Here is a 13,341-nt window from a genome sequence, read left to right as displayed (position 1 = left end):
ATTATTGGACCTTGTCAGAAATGAAAAAATTTGAAATAGAATAGGTACAGAAACGGCGTTAGTAGACAGGATAGAAGCAAAACAACTGTCATCGTACATGAGGAGAATACCACACGAAACATTACTGAACCAAATTTCTAATTGAGTCCTACAAAGAAAGAGAGGAGAGGCCGTCCAGCAAAGAGATGGAAAGAAGTTATCAAAGAGGTAATGAGAAAGAGAAATTTACATGAAGACTCATGAAAAATGATAAAAAAGAATGAAGTAAGTGGTTCGAGAAACGGCTAGTTAACTGTAAAGAATCGCTAGGATATAATTATATATATATATATATATATATATATATATATATATATATATATATATAAAATAATATAATATAATAATAATAATAATAATAATAATATATATATATATATATATATATATATATATATATAAAATTATATCCTAGCGATTCTTTACAGTTAACTAGCCGTTTCTCGAACCACTTACTTCATTCTTTTTTATCATTTTTCATGAGTCTTCATGTAAATTTCTCTTTCTCATTACCTCTTTGATAACTTCTTTCCATCTCTTTGCTGGACGGCCTCTCCTCTCTTTCTTTGTAGGACTCAATTAGAAGTTTGGTTTGGTATATATATATATATATATATATATATATATATATATATATATATATATATATATATATATATATATATATATATATATATATATATATATATATATATATATATATAGAAAAATCACCAACATCAACATATAAATGTCAGTGACCAGTCCACGTGAAACGTTGAAATATAATGTAGGCATAAACATAATCTAAAATCATCGATGAGTTTCATATTTGTTTCATAGTTTTTAGGATATTAGTTTTTAGGCTAATGGCACCCCACCAGATCTTGGCGAAGATAATATTTTATGGAGAAATTAAAATGCCCATAAAATAGTTCTGCGTGGGTTTTTGTTAATTTTCATTTCTAAAAATAGTATATACAATACAACTCGTCATCCTTATCCTCATCTAGAACAACAGTGTGTTAACAGAACAGTGAGTTATAGTGTCACATATTAGGAATGTCATTAACAATTTTATTGCCGTATTAAATGAGCTGACACACAGACAAATTGTAAATCACTTCTTTACTGCATAAATAAAATTAAATGGACCAATAACAAAGAACATTCTTATAGAAAATATTCTCAGTAGAGCAGTAGTTTTCGATATGTACCTTCTTCATTCTTCATGAAGTTCATTTTGTCGAGTATCGTCCTCTGAATAATAAGTTCCAGTTTACCATATCACGCGTAGTTTCTCATTGTATCACATAAACTTTTTAGTGCATGAAATAACTTCGCTGTTTTTTAAAAAACTTCACTACTACCTTTATCAATACTAACTCTAAATGAACAAATAAACGAATAAAAAAATAAATAAATATTTGCCCACGCCAGATTGAGTTACGTTAGTATTCTAACAATTGACTAGTTTGGAAGAAAGATGAAAAGGAAGTTAGAAAAAATGTATGAAAAAATGAAAAGAGAAGAGTCGTAACTTCTGGTGTCGAAATATGCAGTAAACACTACTTAAATGTCAATATCCATTGATGGATGCAATCTTGACAACAAGAAGCAAAACCCATTTCATCAATGGCTTCAACTTTCTCTTTTGTTTTAATAATTAATAATTTAATAAATGGAAAACGATAACGATATTTTTCTCTAATGGTAATTCCAAAACCAATATTTTACTGATAAAAATATCGTTTACGTTGAGTCATTTATGTACATCATAATGATTGGTTAATTGTTTCCGCAAAAGCCATAGTGGACGATAATTCGATAAGGAAATCCATATATTAGTGAACTTGTTTGAATAATAATCTCTATAATTTTCCGTGACGTTGCAGTTGGCAGTTACGAGAGTAATTAAATTTAGCAACAAATATAAGAAGAAAGATTTAATATTAAAATTGACAAAATTTGTTTACTTTGAAATTTGATATATAAAGCTTACACCTCAATGACATTTTAGATTTGATTGGCCAATTAAGTTCCCGATTTGCTTTCATTTATTTTACCAGTGTTAATACTCAAGTAAATCACCGTTTTGAAGTGTAATTTTCTTCGTCACGACGGATTTGCTTGAAAATTTGTAAAATTAGGTTTCTGGACGTGAGCCCAAGGTTGCTTTTACTGTAGGGCGAAAGTAAACCCCTTCTCGGGGGTGAAAACACATACGTTCAAAATAAGTCCAGAAATGAATAAATTGATTAATTCTAAGTAACTTTTGTTCCATAGAATTTTTTCACTAAGTCAATACTTTTTTATTGGGAGTGAAAATGTTCATTTTTCAAAATAAAATCCACGTTTTCATACAGTTTTTCACAAATAACTCAAAAAGTAAGTATCTATCGAAAAAAATGTGTTTAGGAAAAATGTAGCTTATAAAAAACAAAAAAAAAATGGTGTGCTTGTGAAGTCTGTAGACACAAAGTTGTAGTTCATGAAAAGTAGGTTCTTATTTGTCAAATTCCAAATCGTATATTTCAACGTGAAATAACCAAAAAATTAAGCTCTTTTCGGATAAAACTCATCAAAACTTTTTTAAAGTGTTTAAAGAAAGCTTTATTTTTGTTTTTCTAAGTTTCCAGCATCAAAACTAAGCAAGTTAGGCTCAGAATAAAGTTGGTCCCTTTTCTTTTGGTGAAAACATCGTGAAAATCACCCCCTAATTAGCACACCAAATAAAATTATTCGTTACTGCTTTACAATTTACTTTATTTATATATTCTCTATATGATCTGTAAATTTTACCGGTTCGTAGTGCTTATTTTTGAAAAAAATTGGTTTAAAGTAAAAGACAAATTTTTTAAATTTTGAAAAAAATGACTGTTTTTCAATATAAATTAAAAAGTATTAGTGATACGAAAAATCTTCAACGGTAAAAAAATATAGGTTTTGCTTTATGATGATTTTGATGTTTTTATTTTTCTGTGAGCCGAAAATTGGTTAAGATATTGCTGTTGAAAGTTTTGTATATACATATACTCGTGATTCGTGACTCGTTCAAGCCCTTTCAACTACAACCCTTTTAAAAATAAGGCTCTAAAAAAAATTAATTTAAATGATCTTATTGCCCTTAAAAAAAACTTACAAAATCGTTTTTTTAAGTACTTCATCGCTTAAAAGCTAACCGAGTTAAGAATAAAAAATCAATCACATATTTTAGGAGATATCAAAACGCTGCACTGTAAGATGTCTATTCCATGAATATACGCCTGTTTTTTATATGAAAACAATCATAAATATTCATGAAATAGACTGTACACATAATGTGCTATTAAAGCACAGGCATACTTTCACCCACTAATTTTTTCACCCACTTTTCACAAACTAATAAGAGTTGTTTTTAAGTTGAAATAAAATAAATTCATAACATTTTTATTAAAAAAATTATTGTATATATAGTTTCAATAAAAAAGAAAAATACTACAACTATTCGAATTTCTTCGCAAGCGGTGGTCTTTATAGGGCAGAAATTTGGTAAAAATATAAAACAGTAAAGAAATCTAAATTTAATGTCACTGTATAATTAAATAATTCCGAATTGCTTGAATTTACAATTATATAATTTTTTCTAATAGGGGTCGTTTTCACCCCTAAAAAATAAAAAGGAACCAACGGCCAATGCACCAACCAATTTTAAAATTGCAACTAAAAATATTAAAACATTGGCTTCATTGTATACAAAAACTAAATCACCTATTAGCATTATGGAAAGCTCAAATGAAGTTTATAGAATACCATGCGAAAATTGTAATAAGTCATACATCGGAAACACATCTAGAAATCTAATAGGCAGACTAACATCACATAAAAGTGACCTCAGAAAGAATAAAAATACATGTGCATTAATAGATCATGCAATTAATAAGAATCATTCATTTAATTTCAATGAAACCAAGATATTAAGACGCGAATACCAATTATTAAATAAAAGAGAATTCTTACAAATGGTATGCATAAATAAATATCAATGCGTAAATAAAAAAACTGAAATTTATAAACTAAGCACATTCTTACGAAAACTAATACTATAATTCACTTATATTAAATTTCCTGACTAAATTCAAAAAAAATTTAAATATTCATATTTGGCGCCACTTTACTTTGTTGTTTAAATAATCAGATGACAAGTTAAATACTTCATCATTCTATTATGTATAGTATGCAGCCATATAATAATCGAAAACTAGTTATCAACAACGAAAAATATAATAAACAGAAACGAGTATCTTTCTGACATAAACCAAACATCAAAGTAATTATTATCAATAATGATTTCTAAAATTAAATAAATATAAAACATTGTAATTGCATATATACTTTTAAGTTAATTTTTAATGTTTTATGAAGTTCAAAATTTAATGGATTAACCTCATGTAAGTTTTGTGCTTCTTTTATACAATGTTTTTTAATTATAATTTCATTGTATTTACTGATAAAATAATTATAACCATATTTTAGCATATCCTGAAGAAGCGAATAAATTTTGCGAAAACTAGATAAAAGAACAAAGAGTTTTACTTATCCTGCCCTATTAATGACTGCAACCTCAAAATAAAACTTACGTTTACATAACTAATATCTTGGGACTAGGGGCTAAATTGTGATAAAATCTTAAATTATGTTGTTTAATGTTAATTGACATTCATTCACTGCATTCAAAGATGATTTGAATCAATTACCTGCTTTAATTTTTACAATTATACGTTTTTTTTCTAATAGGGGTTGTTTTCACCACTAAAAAATAAAAAGCAACCAACGGCACAAGTCCATAAGTGAGGTAGAGGGTAAGTCGAACCTAAATCCAAATTTGCATGCAATTCGGTGGTGAGTCACCAGCCTGGTGACAGGAAAAATTACAGGGTATCGCCGTATTTCACATTCATTTACTGGCCTATAATTTTTGGTCACTTATTTTCTGATTTCTCTATAGTTTGCTCAGTCGGCTTGATTCTTTGGGTGGATTGAGTAACTCAAAGTTCATGTTGGCGGATGTTCATATTCAAATCTGAATAAAGGAAAAATGACTAAATAAACTAGCCTTTGATAGAAAAACAAGTTTTTTGGAATTAAATCGATTTATTTCTCAACATAGTCCCCTTTTAGCTGGATACACTTAGTAAGACGATGTTCCAATTTTTTTATCCCATCCGAATAGTACTTTTGCTCTAGCTTTTCAAAATAAGTCGAAATTTCAGCGACGACTTCATCATTTGTTGCGAAACGGCGTCCTCCGAGAGATTTGTTTAGGTTTGGACACAGGAAAAAATAGCTGGCTGCAAGATCTGGGGAATACGGTGGGTGTTCAACCAATTCATAGCACAATTCGTGTAATTTTGCCATGGCGACGGCCGATCGGTGAACCGGACGATACTCGACTTTTTCCATTTCTCCGAAAACACAAAATTTGCTTGCTTTTGACGGCTGTAAAACCAAACTAATTATTGTTTTTAAAACTTAATATTTTAACAGACGTCATGTTATGAATGGCAAATGTCAACCAAGAAACTAATTCGGTATCAAGTAGCCTATCAAAGGCTAGTTTAATATCAATCTATCCTCGTACATAACTAGAGACATTGGCTCGAAAATCGGACGGAACTCGACAAAGAAGATTTAATAAAGGAAAATTAGAATATGAAGAAAAAGCTAATAGTATCTCACGATTAACGTGTTGAGAAAAAACTGTCTTGGGAGAGATTTGATGATTATTTTAAAGGTGCTAAAATGACAGAAGAAGAATTTGACGAAGGCATAAGTTTTAAATATCAGATATTATATGAACTGTGTCATTTTTTATTAAACACAAAATAGGTTAAAAAGCAAAATCCTTCCGCTCAGATATCGTAGCTAACGAGCCTAAAGTATGTCGGATAAGAATTAGCTGAAAAACTCATAATACTCTTCAACGAAATCTTATAATCTATTAGTCCCTACTGACTAGAAGTAAAAGTATCATTTTTACCTCTTTTTAAGAAAGATCAAAGAAACAGAAATCAATATATTAAACAGAAAACCAAATACCTCTACTAATTGTTAAAGCAGTAAACTACTTATACATCAAGAGTACTACAAGAATAAACAACATGACTACCGGAAGCATACCAACATCAGGTGGGATTAGACAATGAGACAGCCCCAACCTAGAACAAATCGGCAAGCCTGGTTTGCTATGGAAATGACGCAACGCAATATAATATAAGAGTATGACGTTTACCAAAGTTCCTTTGGATAGTAAAATCGTAATTAATGACAAAAGCATTGAACATCAAAAAGAATTGCATCTACATCAAGGTGCATTAGATAAATCGTCTGCAGGAATAAATATGATAATATGAGTTGAACATTTAGCTGAGACAATATAAATAGAAGAGATAGAAATATATAGAAGCTACTTAAGAGATTCCCACTAGCTGTCATTTATTAGGAAGTCATTCTAAATGGTAAAGATATAGCTGACACTCTACATCACATTAAAGCATGCTATGACGAATGACCATGCTAGCCTGGGAGACTTGTTCACCCCTTGAAATGACGTTCGGGTGTAACAATTCATTGGAGCGAGGTGTATTAATTCGTTTATAAACAGGAATCACTCCACCTCGCTCCAATGCTCCAGACCATCCCTTTCCCCCTATAGCACTGATGCGCTATAAGGGCACAACTATCAACCAAATGCTCTTTATGTGTGAGTCCTGGGTAATAGAACTCCAACATGGTTCCCTAACCGATTCAAATTCAGGCTAGCGCTTTGTTCCTGTTATCCTCTAGTGATTTATCCGCGGAATGGCCATGCTATAGAAGAAAAAAGCTATTTATTTTAGGAGTTAGCGATAAGATAATTATTCACAGAATTTATTCAGAACCAGTTTAGTTTAGGATGTAGTGATAAGATAATTATTCAGCGATACGATTATGATAGTGATGCAGAATATACATATATCAAAATACATGTTATTGTTTTCTAGATTGAGCAGGTTCTTAAAAGTTAATTTCCATTTTTCCGCTTAATTTTAATCATGGCATTTAAATAAAAATGTGTCTTAGTATACAAATAGTATAAATCAAAATCATGTTGTTTTGATTTAATGTTATTTACTGTTTATTAATATTTTATTAAATAGATTGTTTAATCATACTGACTACTAACAATAATAATATTTATATACTATGTAGATGCTCATTAACAAAATATGTATTATTTTATACTTACTGTACGTACAAATTCTTATCGGTTATTCATAACAAAAATAACTTTATCGATAAATTCTCGAGACGCTTGTTTCAAAATCGTGATGAATGAGTCATTAGTGGATTACCGTCGGGTTCCAACACAGTTTTGCGTGCGTGGTAATAGTTGGTACTTACATATCTACAGTTCCTTGCTGCTTGCATTTGGTATGGTTGGAGTTTCCTCTCAGCTGTTTGATTGGTACGACTGATTGTTTTGTAATAGTTTTCTTTATTGTCAATCGATGACTGTAATAATGTGTTGACGCTATTAGTATTAGAGCACCTGCGTTTGATGTGATTGTGTTTCGTTTTTGTGTCGAGGATTATTGTACTTGGTACCGATATGGATTTTTTGCTGTTCACTGATTATGAGGTATGTAATTACTAGTTAGAAATAAAAACAATCATTCTGTTGAATAAGAAATTGATTCGGTATCTACTACGAATTGTAGGAGAAAAATGGTGTAAGAAATCGACAAGCGCGGTGTTTTCATAAGTCTTGTTGGAAGATTCTGTTTTAATATTACCAATGACCATTATTGTCATGATTATCAACATTGTACACTTGATTTGGGGTTATAGCGAACCTTCAGCTTGTTTTATCTTATGCAATTGAAGTAGGCATATTTTGTATTCTTTATTATGCTCAGTTATTATTTTTCTCAATTCCATGCTTTGTTTCTTTGCAGTTTCTTTTTATTTTATTATTGCTATGTTTTAGACATAATAAAATGGCATTTATAGATTTTGAAAATTTCATTTCGTTTGACTATATGTAGCGTTGCATAATAAAACATTATGTACATGCAACAGAACTTATTTTCAATAAATATTGTAATGCCACAACACGGATAATAAAATAACTCTTTACCCAAACACTGTAAGACATTTTCAAGAAACAACAAAGGGAGAAACACCGAATTAATAATATTAACGTAAAATTATTTAATTATCTCAGATATACCAGACACACACAACAATTTTTGTAGAAACCCAGTTCCGAGTGACATGTGTGTTCCGAGAGAACAGTGGGACCGACATGTCCGAAGATCAAGCCGGTCACTCTCAGTAATGGAGTAGTACCTATCAGACTTCCATCCTATAACTAACCACCCCTCCCCATCGCACGAAATAACGAATGAGGGCTTTGTACTGAAAGTCACTTTGGATGCCCTGGGTAATGGGACATCCTGTGTTTTACTATATATGGAAGCTACCTGACTTTAGGAGAGCTTTTCTCCCTAGGAATGAGTGAAATTAATTTTTACATGACTTTGGACTTATGTCCCAAATTTGTGTTCTGGACAGCGAGTCACCGAACTAATTCGGTGACTTCCCTCCCGGACTGTGGGCTCGGTCAATCAGCCGCCTAATTTGGCAAAATAATTTTTGTTCTCCTCGTCGGCTGAACGCCCGAGGGGTCTGGCAATCGAGCCCGCGTTTGCCGGTACGTGACCTCGATACTCAGGTTCCGCGAGCTTGGTCCTTTTGACCTACCTGAAGGGTATTAGGTGCCTGAACGCTTTTATGCCTGTGTAGTTGATCAGCTTTCACACATTCTACATTTTTGTTTTGTATTGGCGCTGCATAATTGCTGTAACAGAAGGTTATTAGTACATAGCTAAGAGAAAATAATATTGAGAGAAAGTAATACTGGGTGGAGTGTACATTCCCAGGTATATATGGCCATGGCACACCCCGTCTATATGTTTTTTGGTTTTTGTTTTATTTTTTTATATGCGTAGTGTAACTGGTTAGTAAAAAATAAAAATAACTAAATAAAAGAAATAAAATATAAGGATATGGTATTATTTGGGTCTTCTGTTACTGCGTACATTCGACTACTGCATGGGTATCATTTTTTTACTGTTCTCCTGGGTCTTCTCTATATCCAACTAGCTGTTGTCTGGGTCGCCTATGTACTGTCCAATTGGTTTTCGTCATAGTCTGTCAACTCCCTTAATCGTCTACTAGGATGGTTCCTGAGATCGTTGAAAATCACGTGTGCTTTTTCGTTCATTGTTCTCAGTATTCTCTTTTGTTCTGAGTCCCTAAATACCTACCTTAATGGAACGTACTTGGGTATATTCAGAGCCTCTCTGATCATATCGTTCTGCACTATTTGTATTTTGTTTCTTTTGGATTTGCACGTAGGTCCCCATGCGGCCGAGGCGTGTGTTGGTATTGACAAATTTATAAAGTTTGTCATCCTAATCTTTGTTTTAAATTTCAGTTTTATCTTCCGACTCATTAACGATGAGAGTTGACTTCTAATTATTTTATCTTTCTTTACCGTTTGTTTCACGTGTTCTATGAAGATCACCTTTTTGTTCAACGTTACGCCTAGATATTTGCCTTGATTTGACCATTCCATTTGCGTGTCGAATAGGGATAGAACCCCATTTGGTGCATAACGTCCTGTGTTTTGTCAGGTTGACAACTATCTTCCACTGTACACACCAATCTTGTAGTTTGATAAGTGCCCTTTGTAGTTGTCTTGTTTCTAGATCTGGGTTTGTATTGCTAGCAGCTATCGCTGTATCGTCTGAGTATAGACTTAGCAACGATATGGGTTCGGTTGGGGTGTCTGCTGTGTATATGGTGTATAGATATGGCGACAACCATAATGTAGCACACTAGTCTCAGACAAGGTTGGTCCTATCCGAACCCTCTGTCGGCTAAGTATGAACATGCCATCGACCAACAATAACCATATTGGTTTACTTTATAAAGCCGACCTTCGTGCCCGACTCTGTCGAATGCATTACTGACATCTAGAAGGGCCGTTGCTGTATATTTCTTTTCATTTAACCCTTTCGTGATGTATTCTACTGAAGTTCACATGAGTGTTTGGATCTGAATCCGAACTGTGCTTCATGTATTGTTCCGGTTTCTTCTCATTCTTCTTTTAGACTAGCTAGTATCACCCGCTCTGCAATTTTGCTTATTGCAGCTAATAAGCTTATCGGCCAATAATTTTGTGGAAATGTGCCTTTTTTTCGTCGTTTTTCGATCATTATTACGTTAGCTTCTTTCCATCTGCCAGGAAAATGTCTTAATCTTAGGGTATTGTTGATTAAATTTGTTATGTATACTATTGCTTTTGCTGGCAGATTGTTCAGAGCTCTATTCATAATATGGTCCGGTCCTGGAGCTTTTTTGGCGATAGTACGCTTGATCAACTTTCTGAACCCTTTGGGGGAGGTGTGTGTAATACCTATGTTGTCCTTTCTTCTTTTTATTGCCCTGGATCTTCTTTCCAATTCTTCTCTGAAGTCTAGATCTTCATCGGGATGTTAGTTTTTTCTGCATACTCTTTCTAGCGCGTTCTTTATAACTTACGCTTTGTCTTCTTCTGCGTACACAATTATATTTTCCTCATGTAAGGGTGGAATTGGTTTTTTATCTTTTCTTGGTATTTTAAGTAGCTTCCAGAACGCGGATTTATTTGGGTTTAGTTGGTGGATATTGTTGTCCCAATTTTCTTTTCGATATTCTTCTAATTTTTTTTACTTCCCTATTCAGCTTAGCAATTCCTTTGACTTTTGGTGTTTCTTCTTCTGTGGTGCTGGCTTCGATAGGATTTTGTATCGTTTTTTCTAGGTTTAAAACACATTCCTCTAGTTCTTGTTTTGTGTTTATTGTTGTTATTGCACCGATATTTTCACTTACTATTCTTTTGTAGTTTGGCCAACTTCTCCGTTTTTTCTTTTAGGTTTGCAAGCAATTTGTTTCTACTGCTCCCAACATTAATTTTTCCTCCCTTAACATTAATTATTTTTACGGTAACATTTCTGATAAGTATTCAGATATCCTCCTGTGGTGTAGAGATGGATGATAGTGAATACGTCGTACAAGTATATTCTACAAGTGCTCATAGAGATTTAGTAGTGCTGGCTACTCCATAACTTCAATTTGACATTCCCTTCCATTCCAAATGGTACCTTTTATTATTGTCTGTTAGAAGAGGCTTTCATGCAGGTCTCTTGGTTTTAAATTAGACTCTCTTAATATTTACGGGATCTTGTCACTAACCCCCCTTTTTATTCTCCTATCTACAAAAACAACAACAATTAATCAATAAAAGGAAAATGTCGATCATTCTGACGTTTACAATATTTATTAATTGTAGTATTTAAGTCCCACAGCATAGTTAATAGTCCTGAGAAATAATTTTATTTTACTTGAATTTATTTGTATAGCATCTTTCCAAAAAATTTATAGCTCCTCCAAAAATGTTCCTCGAATTTTGTGAAGCGTTTATATCAAACAAAAAGTAGAATACATAAGTTTGGGGTCACAAAAATTTTTTTAGGTGTTTTAGCATATACTCAAAAACAATCAATTAGCACCACGTGTACAACACCTATGATACCCGTCTGTGTTTTTAATATTTAATGTAACAATCTTAACATTTTCATGCTATTGCCTTGTACTTATGCAATTATTAAGAGACCATCCTGTATATAATGTCTCATTCGAATTCATAAAGGCACAATAACGTATGCATAGACATAAACGTCCATCGAGTGCAGGTTCAATTAATTACCATTACTAGTAGCAGATTTAATTAGCAATTACTTGATCGATGTTAACTGAAAGCCTGAAAGCGATTCAAAATCGCCAATTCAGATTGAAGAACCCGTACGTCCATGTCCAAGTTTATGTTGAATATAAATTATGTGTACAAAATACAAAAGACACATAATCACACTTTTACGTAGCAATAATTGAATACTGTTTGTAATTTATTATAAAATACATAATATATATGTATTGGCGTGAAACAGTTATAATATATAAATGTAGGTTTAAGAAATTTTACTGTCTGTACAGATGTGTCTTACAAGGTTAGCAACCATATTATAATTATAGTAGACATACTATAATTACATTCATTTTTACTATATAGTATCATTCCTGTACAATAATCCTTAAATCTACTGTAATTTTCATAAACCGTATTTTTAGACTGAAAAATCAAATTTTTCGTAATTAATTTCAAAATGTTTTTTGTTTGGCGGCGAACTGATGACTGTTGATTCAGTAGAGTACATTTCAATATAGCGCTCCTAGCACAACACTTCAATTGATGCATGTAAACATTTGCAACTTACAGTACAAGAAATTGGGGAGGGTGACGCTTAAATTTAAGTTGATCTAATAATTGCGCGAGTGCAAATCAAATACGTCGTCAAAATATTTATTTATTAACGGAGAACCCCTTTTTATAATTTAATTTCAAATATAAATTTAAAGAATCCTAAACTATGTTGAACAATAATCAAAAAAATAAACAGAAACAACATATAAATACCTATATCATAAAAATGAATACATTGAAAACAAAAATATGGCATCTACAAATCATTTGAAACTAGTTGAATGCTATTCTTAAAAACGGACAGAGATATTCCAGTAAATCGTACATCCTCATCACTGAATCCATTGGCAAGTCGGGAGACACATGCCACTGGACTATAAAAACCATAGTGCTGTGATCTGGAACATTAAACAATCAAGTATTTCTGGTAACCCTATTAGGTATTTTAGAGGAAAACGGCTCACGCAGGACAGGGCAACAAATGTGGCCAGATAACAGCTTAAAAGAAGTATTGCGTCTGACATTATCCTGCGATTTTCCAGTTTAAATGCAATAGCTTAAGTTGCAACAGGATATCTTCAGAAGAGTAAGTATATAAGGGCTGTTCAATTTATATGCTATAAATGTTAGAAATGAAAAGTATTTGAATACTTTACACCATGCACCATACACAAAAAAGGAGATATGTTTGAATGCTCTAACCAGAGGAATTACGCTTCTAAATGCAGCGTATAAAATATTGTCTACATTACCATGTCACCGTATGGCACCATATGCAGAACGGTTAGTAGGAAAATACTAGGCTGGTTTCAGAGGTGGTAAATCGACAATTCATCAAATTGCAACCCTGAAACAAATTGTGGAGAAAACACTGGAATATGGCATTGATACTCATTACATATAGACTGCAAAGCAGCCTACGACTCTGTGAT

The 13,341-nt window shown here is 32.3% G+C and overlaps 1 protein-coding gene across 11 annotated transcripts in view; it reads left to right on the top strand.

The window, feature by feature from the left end:
* shep (RNA binding motif single stranded interacting protein alan shepard) overlaps nt 1-13,341 on the top strand; it is a 327,333-nt gene that overhangs the window by 227,236 nt on the left and 86,756 nt on the right. Inside the window, exon 1 of one of the 11 annotated variants that reach the window (XM_072526755.1) lies at nt 7,385-7,678. The exons of the other annotated variants lie outside the window; for them this stretch is intronic. Within the exon in view, the coding sequence (XP_072382856.1) occupies nt 7,649-7,678 (30 nt within the window). The 5' untranslated portion in view covers nt 7,385-7,648. Of the gene's footprint in view, nt 1-7,384; nt 7,679-13,341 lie in introns of those variants that run through there. 11 annotated transcript variants of the gene reach the window in all.

The sequence above is a fragment of the Diabrotica undecimpunctata genome, chromosome 3 (assembly GCF_040954645.1).
Source record: "Diabrotica undecimpunctata isolate CICGRU chromosome 3, icDiaUnde3, whole genome shotgun sequence".
Lineage (NCBI taxonomy): Eukaryota > Metazoa > Arthropoda > Insecta > Coleoptera > Chrysomelidae > Diabrotica > Diabrotica undecimpunctata.
The sequence above is the reverse complement of the archived record's forward strand: the minus strand, read 5'-3'. Positions and strand labels throughout refer to the sequence as shown.